The sequence below is a fragment of the Abramis brama genome (assembly GCF_963993115.1).
Source record: "Abramis brama genome assembly, chromosome: 4".
Classification (NCBI taxonomy): domain Eukaryota; kingdom Metazoa; phylum Chordata; class Actinopteri; order Cypriniformes; family Leuciscidae; genus Abramis; species Abramis brama.
Window position 1 is genome coordinate 35,217,140 of NC_139966.1, and position 23,037 is coordinate 35,240,176.

Consider the following 23,037-nt stretch of genomic DNA (forward strand, 5'->3'; position numbering starts at 1 on the left):
TGGTAAGCTGTTCTGGCTGGATATAGGTTCTGAGTGGTTTCTAGGGAGTGTTGATAATCGAACTGTACCATTCTCCACCCAGGGTTCAGCATGCACTTGCACCGCGGTTCATAAGAGATGACACATCTATAATATGGCTGTGCAAAAGTCTTAGGCCACCAGATGTTTTAGCAATGGTATAATGACCTCATATATACTTATTTCTCAGTCTCTTTATTAGAATATAACCAGAAAATACAGGAAATGTGTATGCAGTATTAAAAAACAGCAAAACAAAAAACAACAACAACAACAACAAAAACAGGAAAAAAGGCTTCTATAGGCTAAAAAGGCAAGTATTTAGTGGCCTCCCCTTAGAATAGCAGGAACCTGGCTCTCTTAAACCTAAATGAAATGGAAAAAAAAACTGGAAGGCAAAGAAAACTTTCAAAATCTGATGAGAAGTTTCTCATAGATTCTTCTTTGAGAAAACTGGAAGAAGCCCAGGAGGACAGGTTTTTAAAGAAGCCATTTTGTTCTGAATTTTTTTCGATGGATATGCTTCGCATGCGTTTCATGTGAGAATAGCTGTCCAATCAACTGCTAGTAGGTAAATCTATTGCTGACATCACAGTTTATCACATGTGGGTGTTTTGCAGCTCAGCATGGCAATCGAAGGAGACAAGCTGCTGATAGAGCCGCCGCATGCATCATATAAATCTCCTGTCTGGGAACATTCTGGCTTCCCAATACATTACAACAGCGATGGTCAAAAAACGTGGACAAAACTGTCACTCTTTGTAAACTTTGTTGCCGTGTGCCGTGTTGATAGTGTGTGAGCGCAGGTGAGACCACACACTGCTTTTCTGTTTAAACACACACTCAGTGCTAAATCAGACAGGTACAAAACAATAACGGAAGCGCTGGGCAGGACTCAACAATAAGGACCACCCGATGGCCCGGGAGTGAAGTGAAAGATGCTAACGAAACGGTCACTGTCCCGATCGGGTCAGTGCTGCACCATTACAAAAGTTTATTATTTGCACATGTTTTTAAGCCTTGCCAACTTAAAAATTCAAGCATAAGAAGATGCGAAAGAGAACTTTGTGTGTGCACACATCTGAAGCGCACACATGGAAAGCCGCGTCTCACCACGTGAATACTAAATTGAGTTCACTTAATTGAAGTCTTCTTGCACTTAAATAGAGAATCTATTTAAGAGTCTCATAGAGACTCTTTCACCTAGATATTATCATATAGAGACTGTGTCTGTTCCCCGAATTAGGACATACAAAAAACTTCCAAACCCATCTAAGGATAAAAATGTAATTAATGTTCAACAAATAAAAAACAGATATAATACAAATGAGCAAATGATAAAGCTTGGGTTGCTGAATATTCGATCCCTTACTTCAAAAGCACTTATTGTTAATGATATGATTACAGACTATAACCTAGATGTGCTGTGTTTGACAGAAACCTGGCTAAAACATTACTTTAAATGAGTCCACCCCGCAAAATTACTGTTATAAACATGAATCTGAAAGGCAAAGGGGGAGGTGTTGCTGTAATTTATAGTAATATTTTCAGAATAACTAAGAAGTTCAGTTTCAAATATAATTCTTTTGAAGTGTTGGTGCTTAATGTAGCAATATATAGTGTAAATGATAAATCACGTTTGAGATTTGTGCTGGCTACTGTATACAGGCCACCAGGGCACCATACAGACTTTATCAAAGAATTTGCTGATTTTCTATCAGAGTTAGTATTGGCTGCAGATGAAGTCCTAATTGTTGGTGATTTTAATATACATGTAGATAACGAAAAAGATGCATTGGGATTGGCATTTAAAGACATTCTTAACTCTACTGGAGTTAGCCAACACGTGTCAGGACCTACTCATTGTCGTAATCATACTCTAGATCTAATATTATCACATGGAATCAATGTTGATGCCGTTGAAGTTCTGCAGCAGAGCGATGATATCTCAGATCATTATCTAGTCTCGTGTAAACTTCATTTAGCCAAGGCTGCAAAGCTGACTTCCGTGTTACAAATATGTTAGACCTATCACTTCTGCCACTAAAGATTGCTTTATTAATAATCTTCCTGATCAGTTTCATCATCTCAGCATCCCAGATAGCTTAGAAGAACTAGATATTGCGACAGAAACTTTTAACTCTCGCTTTTCCAGCACTTTAGACACAGTTGCTCTGTTGCGCTTAAAGAAGATTAAAGAAAATAGTCCAACGCCGTGGTACAACGAGCACACTCAGGCCCTTAAGAGAGCAGTCAGAAAAATGGAGTGCAACTGGAAGAAAACAAAACTAGAGGTATTTCGCATTTCATGGAAAGAGAGCTCGATTGCATATAGAAAGGCCTTAAAAGCTGCTAGATCTGCTTATTTTTCAACCCTATTAGAAGAAAATAAACAAAACTCTTAGGAATTTATTTGAAACAGTGGCTAAACTAACAAAAAATAAAGCTTCAAGCCCAGAAGTTTCCAAGCAGCACAGCAGTAATGACTTTATGAACTTCTTCACTTATAAGATTGATAATATCAGGGAGAAAATTATAACTATGCAACTGTCTACTACAGTATCGCATCAGGGAGTGCATTGTAGTCTCCCTAAGGAAAAATTTGATTAATTCATTGCTATAGAAGAGGAAGAATTTGCTAAACTCGTTAAATCATCTAAATCGACAACATGTATGTTAGACCCTATACCGACTAAGCTACTGAAAGAGATGCTTCCAGAGGTCATAGATCCTCTTCTTAATATCATTAATTCATCTTTGTCATTAGAATACGTACCAAAAACTTTTAAGCTGGCTTTGATTAAACCGCTTGTTTAAAAACCACAACTTGATCCTACAGAATTAGTCAATTACAGGCCGACCTCGAATCTACCTTTTCTGTCAGAGATACTAGAAAAGGCAGTATCTTCACAACTATGTTCCTTTTTAGAAAGAAATTATGTCTACGAGGATTTTCAATCAGGATTTATACCGTACCATAGTACTGAGACAGCTCTCATTAGAGTCACAAATGATTTGCTCTTATCATCCGATCATGGTTGTATATCTCTATTAGTGTTACTCGATCTTAGTGCTGCATTTGACACTTTCGACCACAACATTCTTTTAAATAGACTTGAAAATGATGTTGGCATTAGTGGAACTGCATTAGCATGGTTTAAATCATACTTATCTGACCGTTATCAGTTTGTAGTTATCACTCTGTACATGCTACCCTTGGGAGATATCATTAGGAAGCATGGCATTAGTTTTCACTGTTATGCTGATGATACGCAGCTCTGTATTTCTTCACACCCTGACAAAACTTACCAATTCACAAAATTAACGGAATGCATAGCTGATATAAAAAATTGGATGACTAGCAACTTCCTACTAAATTCTGAAAAAACAGAGATTCTAATTATTGGACAAAAAACTTGGACAAAAAACCTCACGTAATAATCTAGAATTACTGTCTAACACTTGATGGCTGCTCTGTCAATTCTTCGTCGTCGGTTAGGAACCTGGGTGTGCTCTTTGATACCAATCTTTCATTTGAAAGTCACGTGTCTAGTATCTGTAAAACCGCATTCTTTCATCTTAAAAATATATCTAAATTATGTCATATGCTCTCAATGAAAAATGCAGAACAATTAGTCCATGCGTTCATGACATCAAGGCTAGATTATTGTAATGATCTTATGGGTGGTCATCATTTACTCACCCTCAAGTTGTTTCAAACCTGTATGAATTTCTTTTTTCTGCTGAACACAAAAGAAGATATTTTGAAGAAAGTCGGTAACCAAACAGTTGATGGACCCCCCCCATTGACTTCCATAGTAGGAAAAAAATATACAATGGGGTCCATCAACTGCTTGGTTACCGACATTTTTCAAAATATCTTCTTTTGTGTTCAGCAGAAAAAATAAATTCATACAGGTTTGAAACAACTTGAGGGTGAGTAAATGATGACAGAATTTTCATTTTTGGGCCATCCCTTTAATAAACAAACTACAGCTGGTCCAAAATGCAGCAGCTAGAGTTCTTACTATAACCAGAAAGTATGACCATATTAGCCCTGTTCTGTCAACACTGCATTGGCTCCCTATTAAACATCATATAAATTTTTAAATATTGCTGATCACTAACAAAGCACTAAATGGTTTAGCTCCACAGTACTTGAGCGAGCTTCATGTCTATTTCGATCTCAAAATTCCGGCCAGTTGATAATACCTAGAATATCAAAATCGACTGCTGGCGGTAGATCCTTTTCCTATTTAGCACCAAAATTTTGGAACAATCTTCCTAAGATTGTCCGGGAAGCAGATACACTCTGTCATTTCAAATCTAGACTAAAAACACATCTTTTTGACCTAGCATACAAATAATACATTAGCATAATACTACACTAATATTAGTCTCTCTGTTTATCCGAGGTTTACCGCAGTCCATCGGATCCAGGCCATATCCAGATCCGATTAAGGACCTGCGCCTGGACACGACGACAACGCAGTCCTGAAGTGTCAACCAGTCCCTCCCTGTTATGAGTACAGAATCAGTATACTGGATCTGTGCATTATGTCTTAAAGTCACAGCAGCCTAAAATTCCTGCTGTTGTCTGTGTTTTTAATGTTAATCAAATTGACTTATGTAACTTTAATAAGGATTCATTTTTATTTACTTCATACAGTGAAGACTATGCAGTTATTTTACATTTGATTACTTTATTCAATTTCTGTCTCTAAAAACTACTGTTAGTCCTACATGAAAAACTGTTTATTTTATTTGTATCTTTGTTCTGTTGTATTTATTTGTGCTGTTTGATTATTTGTTCCTTTTTTCTTTATTTTTATTTAACAGTAGTTCTTTTTTTCACCCTTGAACATAGCACATACCGATCCGTACCAAAGCCGTGACCCTGAAACAATAAATTGAACCGGTACACAGTTGCTAGAGCATTCTGGGTGGTATCTAGGGTGTTGCCATGCAGTTGCCAGAGTATTCTTGGTTTCTAGGGCCTTTCTATGCAGTTGCTAAAGGGATCTTTCTGACCAGTTTCTGATACAAATTTGACATCACAAGCAAGTTTTAAGCAAGTTTCCATCCGTCCCTCCTTCAGTGTAACTCTGTGGGATTTGTTCACTTGTTTTGCCATCCAAAATCATAAAATCGTAAGCCTGATCAATAAGTTAAGTAACAACACACCTGACCTCTCCTCAACAAAACATATGACTTGAGGACAGGATCAAGGTCAGGGTATTGATAATGTCTGAATCTGTGTAAGGTATTAATTCAGAATACTAACTTCACATTTGTTCACCACAGGCTGAGGCACACAGTCCGAGCTGTTGCCCGAGGCAACTCCTTTTTTAGCCTCGCTATCACCTGTACCCTCTTCAGTGGAATGGGTGTGCAAGTGGTTGCCTTGGCGACCGTTGCTATGATGGCTGCTATGGGTCGGGACCCTGGGCAACAGGCTAATCTCTCTCCGCAGCGCATGGTTATGTTCCTCCACGTCTCGTAGCCGCAGCTCCAAAGCCTGATGCTCGGCGGCCGCACCGATCAGCACCGATGACTGAGGATCCAACGGTGACAGAGACAGCGGTTTGACTGAGGAGGAAACAGAGACAGTCGAGGATCATTTACTAGTTTAACATCTGTCCATCAACACACACTGCAGCAATAAAGCTTGTCAAATGTCCAAATTATGAGTGCAGATGCACTTTTTCTAAGGATACACAAACATAATGCAATAAACATAAATGCTTCAAAATTCACATTTTCAGTATGGGTGTGTGTAATTTACGTAGGAGAACAAAACGAAGTATCATCAAGTTAACCACAGCCTTTATTTGACTTGATTTAATTAATTTAAAGGAAAAACCCCAAAGGAAAATCTCAAGGGAACCACTAGTGAATTAGTCTTGTTTGACGTCATCCCTGCAGCACTCTGTTGCTCTGGGCTTTTTCTTTCTCTTCTCTCTCTCTCTCTCTCTCACACACACACACACATCCTGGTACAATTAACTATATGTTTTATTAACTTTTTTGTAACCAATGTAAGTGTAACCATAACCAAACACTGTTATTAAACCCTTTCAACAATAAATAACTAGTTTTGATTCAGTATTAACATTAAAGTGCTACCTATTGCAAATTTGCAATAGTCAAGTCAAGTCACCTTTATTTATATAACGCTTTATACAATACAGATTGTTTCAAAGCAGCTTTATAGAGATAACAGGAAAATAATGCAACAAAGTTTGTTTCTAGAACAAAATAGTGTCATAGTCCAGCTTAAGTAAGTTCAGTGATGGTTAATTTTTGATGTAAAAAATTTCATTTATATATATAGCCGCTAAATACAATATAATCAAATAGTTACATATTTAAGGTTATTGATTAATAATTAATGTATGAATTAGATTAGATGAAACTACATAGACGATGCTTGCGTTTATTCAGATTAGAAATAAAATAGCTCTTATATTTACGTTTAAATGACCCGGAAATCAGTTTAATGGTTACAGATCATTTCTTTCACAGCTGTGAACTAACCACCAACAAGACTAAAGGACTAAATATAAGGTACCAGCACAAAAACACACTCAGCAAAACAAAACAATTCCAGAAAATATTAAGATACAATTTTTTGTCAGGGTACAACAGCTTGTTACACTCAAAGGGAAATCTCTGTAACTTATTTACCCCTAAAAGGTTTACAGCAGTATCTTAACGGTATTTAATTTGCACCTTTAAGGGGTAGATAAGGTAAAAAGTTGTCCCTGTAAACAAGCTGCTGTACCCAAAAGGTACAAACATAATTTTTTTCCTGACAGTGTAGAATGAACCCATGTTACGTGGCTTACGAACATGCGAGAAACATGAATGATAAGGATACAGATGGCAACTGGATCTTGATCTTAACGCCTGTTCATACCAAGACGAATGTTCGGTCCGATAAACTATTTAATTTGAATAAATGGCTGTTAATGCAGCTGTTCAGACTGACACAAATATCTGCATGCAGTCAATGCACCGGCTCTCATCTCAGTACTCTTGTATTTGATGTTGTTTGATAAACACTGTTGTGTACACAAAAGTCTGAATAGTTGAATGAAATCATATGAATACGGTTTGATTTCCTTTCTTCTCCGTGACAAGCGGGAGTCAGAATCAGAAAGTAACAAAGCACTTTTTGTGCCAGGGCATTTCTGCTTTTCTAAAAGTGCCACCTACTGTCAGAGAGTGAATCTGCATTCAGGAAAAGAACCACCCGACGCGAAGAGAAGTGCATTCAAATTGCATTGATAGACTGAACAGAAGAAATTAACCGAAGATTTCCATGCCAAAGAAGGAGCCTCACCGCATACCAAGGGCGGTTCTAGACTCTTTTTGTCTGTCGTCTCAGGACCCCTAAAACTATAAACACCTATCTGAATGATTGAGTGATTTATCAAGTGATTTTAAGCCAATCAAGTGCAAGAACACAGAAAGCCACCTCTAGGACAGAACGTGTACCAAACTGAGTAAATCACCTTCTGAAATAACTTAAAGACACTTAAAGATTGTATCAATTACATCGTTGCACCAGTAGGTGGTGACAAGTGACTTAAAAAATGTAAAAAACGTAATAAAATGCTGTATATCTTAAATAGACTGCAGCAATTAACATGCAATTAATGACAAACAGAGGTTCTGACAAAATGTTATGTTGTTTAGCTGTCTGTTCAGAATGGTGATCTCTATTTTAAACAACAACAACAAAATGGTGACTCAGTTTATCCAGAATCATGCAGCTCATATGGCTTTGAGAACTTTTAGGTCATGTCAAATGTCAAGTTGTGTAACCACCAAGTAAAAAAGTAACAGTATTTTCCTTACACCTTAAATACATGTTAGTTTACACATTTTAATAATACTTTAAGGTAATGTTTTTTTTGTTTTGTTTTTTTCTTTACAAATATCAAAGTATATTTTTTCACAAATAGCATTAGGTTTTAGGGGCATCACACCAAAACATTTTACCCATCTGAATTAACCTATAAAAAAAAATATAAAAAAATGACACTCTAAAAACTTTGATGTAATGGATTCAATGGTAACCACCAAAACTGCAACAGAATCCGCTATGAATGCCAAAATAAGAGATCATTAAACACTACAACAGATGTCGCACTATATTAATCATATTTAAAAATACACAAACACTTCATTTCAACATTTACAGTCTGAAGCAAAGCATGATGGGGGGAAAAACATATTTCTCTCTCTGTGCGCAATTGATCATGATGTTCAGCTATGCAACACACTCAATTTCTATATTAAAATTAATAGGGAATGATTAATAAATGTAGTTCTTGAAACAGAACAGTATAATTATTCTATTCTCTAAAAATTTTATCAAAATATTGCAGTATTTATTATAAATAATTTATCCGTGCACATCCTTGTTTTGTTTTTTTATTCATGTGCCCTTGTAAACTTTAATCATAATAATTTCCTCTCCTTCTTGCATTCTCTGTTTTTAGGCACGAAAGTGGGACGACTTGTCGCTCACATGCAGTATTATTTTAATATTGTTTATATACTCAATATAACTATCATAGTTTTAATTTATATTTTTTAATTTGCTTTTATTTTTATATTTTCCATTTTCATTTTAATTTCTTTTCAAATATTACTATTTAGGTTTAATTTATTTTTATATCAGTTTTAGTTTTTATTTATTTCCAATTAGGAATTATAGGTCCATATTTACTAACAGCTTGCGCCAGCGCAAACCCTCTTTTGGCGTTAAAAAACTTCTGTCAGGATTTACTAAAGACAAGCAGTGAAAAACTAGCACTGAAAAGACGTGGATAGTGTTATTTTAAAGGCTGACCTTATTGCATATGCATTTGTAGGAGTTTCTCTTTCAGATGCTAAATTTATGGGAGGAGAGTATTTAAATGAATCACGCAAGGTGATTTACTGAAGTTTGCGCTTGTCAAATTACTGGTGTTTTTGCCATGATTTAACGCCCAAAAAAGCATGTCTAATTTGTGCTGCTCTTTTTGCGCTGGTTATTAAGGAAATGATCTGGCTTTTGAATGATCCGATCTGTGTTGTATAATTTAGTAGATCATGCGCAGAACTTTCCATTCCCATCGGCGCTGTTTTGGAATTGTGCTCTCACGCTAATTTACCCTGTTTTGTAAATCTAGCCCTTAGTCTTCTACTGCACTTACACTCACTTCAGTTAGTTTCCAAGGCAAGGCAACATTTATAAGTTTTTTCATCAGATATATATATTTTATTTTCTTGTTCAAGAAGTAATTTCACTTGCATATACATCACAATATAGAGAAGAAAATACTTTATTTATTTAAATGCCGACTTTAAAAATATATATAGATTTTTTTTTTTGTCAAATGCTAAGTTCTTTTCATGAAATACATTCCAAAAGATGTCAGTACAGATGTCAATTTCAGACTGAATTAACTGTTGCATTTATTTTGATATATTCAACTCAAATAATCAAAGTAACACTGAGAGATAATGTTTAAAAAGGTTTCAAATATGTGCTGATAACTTTTCACACAAAAAAATGTTTGCCTACAATTTGAAAGCAGCAAAACAATATATAAAATACAAGTAAATACAAGCTAAGATGTCCCTAGTGAAAAATAAATATACTTCAATCATGTATTTGAAATACGTTTATTTTATGCTAAGTATACTACAAATACATTTACATATTTTTTAATTAATATAAATACGCAGCAATTGTACTTTTAGTATACTAAATTGGTATATTTAAATAAAATACTACTTTAAAATATTAAAATTTATACTGCTAAATTAAACTCATTTTGTACTTAATGTACTTTAGTTATCCAGAAAGAGTGCTGAAGTTCAACTAAAGATATACTTAAGTATATCTGATTGTGCTAAAGTGTAACTATTGCAATTATACTTTAGGTACACTTTAAATATCTTGCATTTAAAGAGTGATATTAAACAGAGATCATACTATCCTTACTAATAATAATATCAAAACACATTTTAGGCTTAATATTAAGACATGTGCAATAAAGTACTCCAAATAAAGTTTAATTATAATTATATAATTAAGTCTCAAGTGATGAGTCAGAAAATAGCCTATGTTAATGGTTTGTAGTATACTTAGTATGACATAAATGTATTTTAAATACATTTTGGTATAGGTTTTTTTTTTCACCAGGGGTAGAATGTATTGCAAGAACACATTCACAACATGTCAAACTTCAACACATTATTTGAGCTGTTCAACATCAGTGAGCATGAATCAGAGCAGTAAATATTTAATTCACATTAATAAAGTGACAGGAAAGACATTAACTTTCAGCCAAAAGTCATTAAAAGCCAGTGGAGTAAATCATCAGTTTTAGACAGGCTACAGTGACTTCATTCATTCAGCACACAGTGAAAATACACTTCACTGTGATCAACTATAAAGTACGAGAGTAGTGGAATGAACTAAAACAAGAAAATTCTTGTTTATATCACTGTTACATGTCAACATTGTCAAAAATCAACACTCTACAAAATTATCTTTTTCAACTTTTTTTTCAGATTTTCAGATTACCCAAACTGTTTTTTTTGTTTTTTTTAAGTTCATGTCTAACAGTTGCATTATGTAATTACGTTTTTCTTTATCAGTATATAAACAGCTTAAGCATAAACCGATCGACACAGGTAGATTTTGCCCATTACTCCGATTTCTTCTGGCAACTTATCCTACATTCTTAATGAAGTATTTATTTAATTTTTCAAATACCGCTAAACAATTGCTGCATCTATTCAATGGTCACAAAGAGCGCTATGTAGACACTTTATTTCAATAGTCCACTTTAGACATTCTACCAACTATAAGTAACTTTGCAACTACATGTCAACTACCAATCATTAGAGTATTAGTAGACAGTCTGCTAAATGTGTGCTGTACTATATTTTGAATGGTCCCCCAACATATATTCTATGGATTATAAGTAACTTTGCAACTACATATCAACTTTTCAACTTTCAATCAACTTTTTCTACTAACCCGAACCCTAACACCTAACCATAACCTAACAGTCTACTAATACTCTAATGAGAGTATTATTGACATGTACAGTCAAACCAAAATTTATTCAGACACCTTCAACATTTCTCACATTATCACAGTTTAGATAGTTTAGAAAATGGTAATAAAATATGACAATATGGCACCCACTAGTAAAAAAAAATATATATAAAAATTATACCTGGTGTCTGAATAATTTTTGGTTTGACTGTAGTTGCAAAGTTCCTTATAGTTAGTAGAATGTCTAAAGTAGACTACCAATATAAAGTGTAACTGGGACTCTACTAACTACACCACCTTCTTACTAATGGTTATAACCCACATAACTAACTCACTTTAACATGGCAAATACCATGTAGAGGTATATACCGTTGTGAATCAATCAATTAAAACTAACTTTAGCTGTACAATAACTTTATTCTAGAACTGCTGTAAAGCCAAAACAATCTCTGTTACTGTAATGTCCTATTTTCACTGTAAAGCTGCTTTGAAACAACCTATATTGTTAAAAGCGCTATATAAATGAGGGTGACTTGACTAGAGCCCTATGATTTCCACGATGCAAATTATATGGACGGAATCCAGTCACAAATGCAACTTACTGTATAAAGAGGAATGTTTCAGAATTTTGATATAGACTAGTGTCTGTGAATATTAAAGCTCAAAAAGACTGCTATGTAAATCTGAAGTCTCTGTGAACTGCGCTGCAGTTTCGTCTAGTACACACACACACTGAAGTACGCATGACGCTCATGGTGTTTTCAGCCTCTGCCATCACTATATGAGGACATGAACTTACAGAACTGCTCTGAGAGTCACTTCACCAGCATTTCACCATTTCATTTGATATCATATACACAAAGAAAAAACTAAAATTTGGTTTAACTTGAAGAAATTCTAACAGAAATATATATTGCAACACTAACTGTAAATGGTTTATGGTTTATATTTTAATTCACGTGTCCTCGTAATCTTTAATCAAAATAACTTTCCCTCCCTCTTGCAGCGACATCTCTTCCCTTCTCTGATGACCTCATCATCAGAGAAGGGAAGAGATGTCGCTGCAAGAGGGAGGGAAAGTTATTTTGGATGGTTTTGGTTTGCTATTGGTGGATCTCATGTGAGTGACTGGTTGTCCCGCCCTCAGCGGGACAACCAGTCACTCACATGAGATCCACCAATAGCAAACCAAAACCATCCAATCAATTCCCCGTGGACAAAACCAAGTCCTGCCCTACATTTGTTCTTGTTCAAGAAGCTGTTTCACTCAGATATAAAAATCACAATAGGGAAGAAAACACTATCCAACATGAAAACTTTCACTTAGACCACTTGGATAGCCTTCAAAATTGAGATACGCACAGAAGTATTTAAAAATGTATCTTGAACATATTTCATGGAAAAATAACTATTTCACAATTTTTTTTATAGTCCAGGTGATATGTGCAAAATTTGAGGTGATATGTTAACTTTTTCATAAAAGCATGAAACTGTTTCATGAATCTAGTTTGGGGCCCTGAACATTTTCAGAAATGGAGCCATCGCAAAAACGCCTTGTGGTTCCCATGGCGGCCATTTTACTTTCCGCCATAACCAAATTATGTATTTTGTATCATATCTCCTGAATCAAACATGGTAACACAGAAAAGATGTCTACCCCTATGTTTTGATGGTCAAGGATTACAATACCATATAAAACATCATAAACTGTTCAGGTGAATAGACGTGAGAAGGAAATCACAGTATCTGAGAACCTAGGCTAGACTTTATAATATCATGTCTGTTGCATGCATGTTGTGTAGAGTTTAAAAAGCTTAATCCTTTTGTTCATTAACCTTGACAATACAGTGACTGTAAAGAGTAGAATATTCAATATGACCGTAGCAACATAACTTAAAAGGAATGTGTCAAACACAAAGATTTACTTGAAAAAAATCTATGTCAGAAACACGTTTGTTTGATTGTTTTGTTGTTGTTGAACCTATAAACATATAATGCCATCGCCGTTTTCATAGATTCGTGTTTTTGAAGTTTACGCAGAGATGAGAACGTGAGAACGGTATCATTTTCAAAACTCATTTTCAAGAGCTTGCACTTTGGAACCTATTTCGGGGTTTGCGTTCTCGGGCCACAAGGACGCCGTTGTCGTGTGGATAAACGGCTGGAGTGCATTGAGTGTTTTCTGTTTTCAGTTGAGAACGGTGTTGTGTAAGCGTCCCCTAAGTTAACACTTAAAGGGACACTCCATCTCTGGAAAGATGAATGTGTATTTAAATTGGGTCATTTATGTAGAAGAAATGTGAAATTATTTTTGAATTTGGAGCTTTCTAGACTGAGAAAAGCCAGAAAATGTATTTTTGGCTCATGTGGATGAAAGACAACAACTCCCAGAATGCACTTGCTTCGCTGCTCTACGAGGCCACTCCCAAGCCACCCCTACCGGTTAGAGAGCAGTTGTAAACAATAAAGCTAAGCTAAGTTACTAGTAGTCTCCGTGAGTCTGCCCGGGTTTTTGAGATCGCATATCGCACAAAATGTCCGGGATTCGGCTTTTGCGTTCTACAGTCGCCATTCATTGTGTTTACTGTGGCGAGCAGGACGAGACTAGGGCCGCGGGAGAACGACGCGAGGCCGGTGGCGTGATTACTGATGAGCGACACCTGTGAGACGCACTGGTCTCGTATCTCTCACGGAGGAGCGGGAATTTTCTTAGCAATGGTAAAACGCACATCAACCGATCACGCCACCGGCCTCGCGTCTTTCTCCCGCGGCCCCTAGCCTCGTCCTGCTCGCCACAGTAAACATGATGAATGGCGACTGTAGAACGCAAAAGCCGGTGGCGTGATTACTGATGAGCGGCGCCGATCTCGTGGGCTAACGTTATCTCTCACGGAGGAGCGGGTATTTTCTTAGCAATGGTAAAACGCACATCAACCGATCACTTGTTTAGCGTTCATGTAAACACTACATTCAGATTCACCAATTGGAATGAATTCAGTTAAAATAAAACAAAAGGTGTGCATGTAAACAATGAATGGCGACCGTAGAAAGCAAAGTCGAATCCCGGACATTTTGGACGATCTCGACGGCCGGACATGCAGGTTTCTGCCGGTGAAATCAAACGCACTGGCACTGATCTGTGATAGGTCTGTTAGCGCATTAGATCCAACCCCCTATGGGCGGGTTTGAAAGGGTGGGAACTAGTGCTTGTAGTCTTAACAGAAATCCCCCCCTCTTACACTTCCTCCTACAATGACGCAAAATGACGATTTTTGCGTCATTGTAGGAGAAAGTGTAAAGAGGTAAATACAGATTTCTCTCGTCTCAGGGGAAAATGAGAAAATGTTGCACGACCATTCAATAGTATGACTGGGTTTCTAACATTGCAAAGCTTAATGCAAATGGGTGGAGTGTTCCTTTAATGATTTTTACAACGGAAATTAATCAATAAAAAAACTTAATTAAGCTGGGCAATGATTTTCTCCTAAAGGTGCTGTTCGGCCATAACAATCTTTGTTGAATGAATTTCCTATTATCACTGTAAAGCTGCTTCAATCAATCTATATTGTAAAAAGCGTTATATAAATGAAGGTGACTTGACTTGACTGCACCAGTGCATGCTTAGTTGGGGGGATTTGCTCCATTCCTCCTTCCTTTCTTTGTGAACAACTCAAGACGAGTTTGATCGATGTTGAGTTCGCTGCTGGTGCGATCGTAAAGGGAGAATTGTGAAGAGCTCCACAATGGAAATGACCTCCTCTGGAATGCTTTTTGGAGCCTTTGACAGAGCCATGAAGGCCTATGTTGCCATGCCATCTGCATTCCAGGTATCCCATACTGCCTTCTTGCCCCTGGTTGCAAATGCAGAGACTGTGGCACAGCCAGTGAATGTCATGGAACACAGGAAGGGCCTTGAATTTGTCAGGACCCAGATACTTGGCAATCTCATGGGCAGGTATGGATCTGAAGTTCTTGCCAGTCCCAAATGCCACCCACAACTCCTCAATATCCAGTTCTGACACATATGCAATGGCTAGAACCACAACAGTTGGTCCACAGTGCACAGGGTGATCTTTTTAAATTATTTTCTTGCAGTATCCGCCGCATGGAGTAGCATCCTTGTATGTGCCTCTTCATGTGTGCAAGGGACAATCTGATCTGATTCTTGTGGGTGAGATGATTGGGTCTGCATGTCTAAACAACTTGTTTGGTAGTCAACATTTCCACATTTCCTGGCCAGAAAGTAAAAGAGCTCTGTTTTGTTTTGTCTTTATCCACTCTCAGGAAGCCTTTACAGTTGGTTTGTTAACTGTTTTCCATCCACTTTCCCCGCTTCTGGGACTTTAAGCTGTTAATTTGATAGCAGTCCCATACAACATCTACTCTGTTCACCCTTTCAAGTTTTTCTTTAATAAAAGGTATGAAAATCTTGCTGGAAAAGTCATTGAAGGTTTTAGCTATGCCTAATTTCAGCATGTTGATGACTGCTGACCCATCTAATATTTAGACCTCACTGTCTGGGGCACTGTTTCATGAAGCACTGTCTGGGGCACTGCTTATACTGTTTTCTAGACAGATTAGCCTTGTATCCCAAGCATAGTCCACCATGAAGTGAGAGTGATGGAGGGTAGGCCTGCATTTTCATTTTTGAAGAAGTTTTCTAGGTTCCCATCACTGGTCTGACAGGCAAAATATAGTCTGGAAAACAATACACAGTCAGTTTTCAGCGAGTTTTGTCTTGGACTGTCCTCTTATCGGAGCTGTTTTAAAAAGAGGGAGCTTGTTCCTCTTCAAAGGGGAAGTGATGCGTTTTGTGCCCTGCATCCTCTCTGCAACAAATAGTTTGTACTGCTCTTGGCCCATCCTCTCTGCAACCCGAACAGCTTCCACAACAGCTTGGTCTGCTAATTCTCTTGAGTTCAGCTTTGGAAGGTTGTTGCTGTCCTCTGCGAAGGGGTTTCCCATTTCCTCAATCACGTCAACCAGAAACATCCTTACTGCTGAACTCCATGGCATTGTCAAACTCATTACTTATGCTGGGTACACACTACAAGATATTCGGGGTGATTTTGGACCAATTTCTCCCCTTCCGACATGCCAATGTCCCAATTATCTTGATGGTTCTATGGATTATCTTATCAGATTTTCCTGTGGTGTGAGGTGTGTTAAGAGTGACCGAATCTGCTCAGAAGAACTTCGGAACCACCCCCGATCTCGAAACGAATCAGAAATCCTGTTGTGTGAGGGGAACCTTGAGGACAAACATGCGCACGCTCTGGAGATTATCACGTGAAACGAAACAATACCCAATCAGAAAGCGAGCTGACGGAAGACTCACCTCCAGCTCATGCTGTAACATGTAAAGTTCATGTTCACACAGTCTCCACGATTTCATCTAACATTTTTCTTTTTTTTTTCTGTAAGGTAACGGACACACCCAACCCATGCCAAAGAGCAAGCGCTGATGAAAGCCGACTGTGTTGACTAGAGCCAAGGGTGTGGAACACACCAGAAAAACTAAGTCGGCCGATGATCAAAAACAGCCCAACTGCCGGCTTGGTGTGTCCCTGGCTTAAAAAGCAATCCATACACTATAAACACCATTTCTTCTTGCCGGTCATCCGCCATGTTTGTTTACAGTAAAGTCACGTTTGATGCGAGAGATTTTGCGAGATTTCCCTTGTTCACAGGTGGGACTATGTTGTCTGTGAATGGAATTTGTTAGTGTGTGATGTGCTTTCCTGGTCACATCGCGGCACTCCACACACTAGAGGAACAAAATGGATAAATCGATTATTTTTTTATCGTCATGTTTGTAGTCTCTCACATTTAAAAAATATTATAAGATTTTAAAAATCTTTTAGTGTGGCCCCAGCTTCAGATGATATTCTCAGATACTGCAATTTCATTGTAATCCTTCTCACAACGTCACTGAATTCACCATTAACTATTCACCTGAACATGTTGTATATTGTATCATTGTAATCCATGACCATCAAATCATAGGGGTAGACATCACATTTTCCATGTTATCATGTTTGGTTCAGGAGATATAATACAAAATACATAATTCAGTTATGGCGGAAAGCAAAATGGCGTTTTTGCGATGGCTCCATTTCTGAAAATGTTCAGGGCCCCAAACTGTATATGTGTAGCAATTTTCATGCTTTTATGAAAAAGTGAACATAATTTTTGAGATTTTTAAAGAATTTTAAAGATTTACCAGATAATGATGTTTGAAATGTCATTCGTATTATTTTTATATTACATTCAAAAGCATTTTTTTGAATGTAAAAAACTGTTGATTAAAAGTTAATTCAATTAACCAGAAAAATCTTTAAACATTTTAAATAATACTTGTAATATTTATGTGCAACTTATAATTTTTTTTCAGCAACACTTTATAATAAGTATACAGTAATAAATTACTTAAAAATCATTTGCAAACTATTAGTTTATAATTGTTTCATAGTTAATATATTCTAGTCTCTACGTTGTTAATATATTATTAGGCTTTATACAAATAGTGACTTCATTCATTGTCACTGTAACACAATTATTATTGTTTAATTAGCTCACATGTAAAGTGTTAATGCTTTTTTATGCTTTGTTAACAACTTATTAACCATTAATAGCTTTCTGTGATAGGGAAGGTTTGGGGTAGAGTTAATATAAGGGGATATACAGTTATATATTATGCCTCCATTATGCCAATGGAGAGTTACTGTAAACTATACATGCCAACGTGTGTGTGTGTGTGTGTGTGTGTGTGTGTGTGTGTGTGTGTGTGTGTGTGTGTGTGTGTGTGTGTGTGTGTTTAATATAAAAACAAGGAACACTGAAAATTAATGGAATTAATGTCAAATAAAAGTTGGTTTAAAGCACTTAATGATATTTTCCCATTTTCCATGACCTAATATTTTCCTAAAGTAAGAACTATTTACTCCTAATAACCATTTATCAATTCCTTTACTATGACCTAATTAAACAATAAGAATTGTCAATTACAGTGACATGAATGAAGAACTGTATATAGCCAATTAATACAGTATATTAACAATGTAAAGACTACAATACATAACCTATGAATAAACTAACAGTTTGTTAATAATTTGTAAGTAGCCTTCTTTATTACTGTATACTTATTATAAAGTGTTACCAACTTTTCTATAGAAATTCTCAGCGCCGTGTTTCATGCTCATGAATTCTGTGATGCGTGTTGTCGTACCTGTGAAGTTTGCGGATGACAGATAGAGCCAGGTGAGGGCCGGGATAAAGATCAGGGCGAGGGAGGCAGCCACAAACTTCCTGCGCCCACGACACATTCCCAGCATCCTCTGCAGCCAGAGGGTGTCTGTTCAGAGACCTCTATGTGGGCATCAGCTTTTTGGATGGGGGGTGCATGGCACTGCTCAGTAAAAATACAAAATAAAAATAAAGTGTTAGCCATTGCACAAATTTATTGATGATCACAAAATGCTCATCTACCAGAATCAGTAAAACACCAAAATGACTTCAACTGGCAACCCAAATAGATTTTAGAGTTTGAACTATCTGCATTATATTAAAGGGATAGTTCGCTAAATAATAATAATAATCTGTCATCATTTACTCACCCTCAAAATGTTCCAGACCTGTATGAGTTTCTTTCTTCTGTTGAACACAAAAGATATTCTGAAGAAAGTCTGTATCCAGACAGTTGACGGAAGCCATTGACTTACATAGTTTGGAAAAAAAAAAATACTATGGAAGTCAATGGGGACCAGAAACTGTTTGGTTACCGACATTCTTCAAAATATCTTCTTTTGTGTTCAACAGAAGAAAGAAACTCATAAAGGTTTGGAACAAAATGAGGGTGAGTAAAGGATGACAGAATTATTTTTTGGGGGGTGAACTAACACTTTAATTTGACTGTTGAATCTTTTCCTTTGAACTCAAGTGTTTGTCAAGCCAAGTGTACATAAAGTGTGTAATTTGGGACAGGGCACAGGTTCCAAATAAAAGAGAAAATAATCAAATGAGATGAAGCACTTTTAATTTGTCAAGTAATTTATTAATTGTATTATCCAACAGCATGTATTACTACATATTTAATAAACAAATCAAGTTTTAATGCAGAAAAAAACAAATAGTTACTGTGATATAAAATGACTCATACTGTGATAAAAGCCACTCAGGTTACCTTTTATGAAATTCAAACCTAAAACCTTTCAGTCACCTGCCAAGATCTGCACCACTAACACCACAGCACCATCTCAAGTTAATGAACTAGTGAGCATGTTCAGATCTCTTACTGCAGTGCTAAAGAACAGGCTGGAACATTCATCATGAGGTTGGTTTCTCAGATTCAGCAGCTGCTATGTCAGCACCACTAAAGACAATATTTGAGCTGTGGCCATGCAAAGCATCTGAGAGTAAATCTGACTATGTTCAAATCTTCATATTCCCCACTTAAGAACAAAAATACAGATCAATGCTGTTACTCATGGCATCCTTCCTTCCAATGTTTACCATTAATGAACAACGGAAAGTACTAGTGTCTATGGTAGTTTATTTATTACTACATTCATGACGACAATACTCAGCTTTTAACAAACTTATTTTATCAATACTTTTTAATCAAAATAATGTAAAGGGAACCTAAATTTTGTCACCTATTGTTTGGTCTAGAGCATTAACAATTATTTACCTTTATTCAACAGTGTTATAAAGAATTACAAAAATATGTATTATTTTTGACCAAAGTATGCACTCTAGAGGGAAAATCAGCCATGCATTTCAGTTTAAAAATCTATGTGCCTTGTGTATTCATGGAAGAGTTAAATATCGTAGATCTTCCTGCCAAGTTTCTCTAACTCCAAATTTAATATAGCACAATTGTAGGCCTATATAATTAGAAGAAGCATCTTATATATTCAATCAAGCAATTCCTTAGAAATACTTTATTAAAAATCCAAGACATGGCTGGCTCCATAAAGCGCCATAGCTGACATTTTGAAGAGCCTTTCACTCCAAACAAAACATTTACAGTGACATCCTCAGACTTCAGTGGGTAATTAAACTATCATAAAGCAATGAAAATAAGCATGGATAGCGCAGGTGACTGGATTTAAAACCATCTAAAGAATTACCACCACGATAACCAGTGTCTGGAGATTAAAAAATGACTAAAGTAACGATAGTTTCACCCAAAATACCACAGACACTATCACTGTTAGTGCTGTAAAGCTGTGGTAAATATTAGCACTGTAATAAACGGATGAAAACAAATATTCTGAAAACTTCTGACACTGTTTGAATGAGTCATATGCATTACTTTTATGATGATTGGATGCTCTTTTTTTGGGCTTCAAAAATCTAAATCTAAGGTAGGCCTACCATTCACTCACATTATAGAGCTTGGAAGAGCCAGGATATTTTTTAATATAGCCTAACTCCGATTGTGTTTGGCTGAAAGAAGAAAGTCATACTCGTTGGATGGCTTGTTGAGGGTGAGTAAATTATGGGGTAATTCTAATTGTTGGGTGAATTTCTACTTTTGTCCAATTTTATTAAACTTTTCCCAGACAGCAACATAGTGTCGGCCCAGATCTGGCCCACATCTGGTACACGTGAATCCACACGTCCACACGCTTCTGGTCGCATTAAAAAAAGGGCTACTTCTGATCAAATGACTTTTATGTATTGACTTTAGAGATCGTTGTTTCTTTCTGAAAACAGTATTTAAACTGTTTTAATATTTTTGTTTCAACACACACATTTAAATGTCCCACGCTCAGGTATGGCAGTGACATTATCTGTAGCAAAGAAGCCGGCCATTTTATTACAAAAATATTTAAAATATCAGTTAATTTGCATAATTAATGATGATTTGAGATGTGATGGAAATGGCATTTGTTCTTTACGGTTCAGGGGAAATGACGCACGTACGCTACGTCTTTGTTGAACAATGTTAGTGAGCGAATAAAATTAACTAATGAGAGAATGGGGAGTGTTTTATGAGACTTTATTGAGGATTACTCCACAAAGGCCAAAGTGGCATATAAACATTGATTATGTAAACAGTTGAATACACTAGTAATTGGTCATTTATTATGGTAGGAAATTGTATGGCTGTTATGCATGCCGTCTCACCTGTGATGCTGAAATCACTGTGACTGGACTAGTCCTTTACTGACAATAAAATATAAAACAACAGACGAAAAAATGATCTTCAGTATCCGTATGATATGTGCATGAATGAATAACTGATGGCTTTAATGCCAATCGTCTTCACCAACCCAGTCAGAATCACCGTGAGGGAATATCACAGATATGTCAGTGTCTCAGATCGCATTTGTATCCATTTCAGATCCAAGATTAGCGCGTGAAAATGCCGCATGCTGGATTTGATGAATGCGGTGGGGTTTTTAGAAAAGATATGCTGGAAATATCGTCTTCTGCTTCCCTGCACGCGAGTTATACATCACATTCCGCAAAACGCGCCGTTTATTCGATCAATTATCTGATATCATTGCGTATAATGTGAACACTGCGGCCTCTCTACACAACACTCCCTGTTTGTTTCCCATCCTCCTTCAGTTCTCATTCCCAACATATCCTCCAATCACTGCCTCAATCCACAATCCAGAATCCAGTCCAGGCGGCTGTGTTTTCACTAAAACCCGGGAATGGATTTGATTCTGCTTTGCTTTCTAAAGCTTCACAGTACTGTACAAGAAAGCATTAAAAAAATGTAGCTAGCATGAGCTAAACTGTTTCTTTTGATAGCTTTGAAGTTTGTAGTTCCCCTTTGCAGTTTTGTCTTTGATGTAGCCGCCCTTCCTGAAAATATTACAAATTCAGGCCAAATTCATGTTCTTGTTAGATACTGGGCTCTTGTCTATAACAAAATTCCATAATATGTACACAGATAATTAATTCGTTGTTATTTTGCAAACATTGTAAATATAATTGGAAAACTTTTGTACAAGTCATTTGTACAATTACTAATTTTGTCATTTGTAAAGACTCCTTTATAAAGAAACGAACAATGCTTACTAAAAAAACAAAAAAAAAAACAGAAGGAAAATATAACTGCAGTGTGCAAATAGGCTACAATTTATATATATATATATATATATATATATATATATATATATATATATATATATAGTTTTAGTTTTAGTGATGTGGTTTTTATAGCAAAGTCCATCTTGAATCTGCACTGAAAGTTAGGGATCATAATATATGGTGTATATGATGACTCATATTTAACATTTAAATTTAGAAGTACATGTCATAGACTGTCAGAACAATTTTAGAGGGATGTGAAGACATCGGTTGCAGCTCAAAACCTTATTTTATTACATAAGAGTTTGTTTTATTATTCATTCCACAACAATACATGTCTTTATAGAAATTGTACAATATATTGTTGTGAAAAAGACATATAAAATTGTCTCTTCATTTTAAATGGACATATATTTAATCATGTCTGGCAACTTGAAAAGTGTGTTTAAGTGTGTCTAAAAAGTTAAAAAGTTAAACATTTAATGATCTAGAAGCATTTCACAAGATTTCTATATAAGGAAAGGCAAAGCAAGGAACTCTCAATATTATACTTTTATACTACTTTAACTTAACAACATCAATGCATTTATTTCCGTTCAGAGGGATGGAAACCGATTATTCCTTATCCTGTGTTTCTCTCTAGTGGACAATATTAATATCACAGCCTTCATCTTTCTGTTGAAATGGCAAATTGTTTAGAATTTGCTGTTAGCCTCCTGATAGCATCATAAATTCATGAAACTAAGCAAGTTTGCTCAAAATTACTTGTTTTGCATATGTATGGTGTTTTGAGAAGTTTAGGCTTTGTGTAGACAAGATATAGATATAACAGTCATAATGGGTCATACCAGTCACATGTAAAAATTGTATCTCCTAAACTGTTTAATAGATCAAATTTC

General features: G+C 36.2%; 1 protein-coding gene across 2 annotated transcripts in view; it reads right to left on the reverse strand.

Moving 5' to 3' along the window:
- Positions 1 to 21,720, reverse strand: part of large1 (LARGE xylosyl- and glucuronyltransferase 1) — a 47,194-nt gene extending 25,474 nt beyond the window's left edge. The window contains exons 1-4 of one of the 2 annotated variants that reach the window (XM_084111473.1): positions 21,367 to 21,672; positions 21,221 to 21,259; positions 18,315 to 18,494; positions 5,303 to 5,607 (exon numbers count right to left, since the gene is read on the reverse strand). In XM_084111473.1, coding sequence (XP_083967599.1) covers positions 5,303 to 5,607; positions 18,315 to 18,420 — 411 coding nt within the window. In that variant the 5' untranslated portion in view covers positions 18,421 to 18,494; positions 21,221 to 21,259; positions 21,367 to 21,672. Of the gene's footprint in view, positions 1 to 5,302; positions 5,608 to 18,314; positions 18,495 to 21,220 lie in introns of both variants that reach the window. The other variant, XM_084111472.1, reaches the window with a different exon arrangement.
- Between the last annotated feature and the right edge of the window lie 1,317 nt (positions 21,721 to 23,037).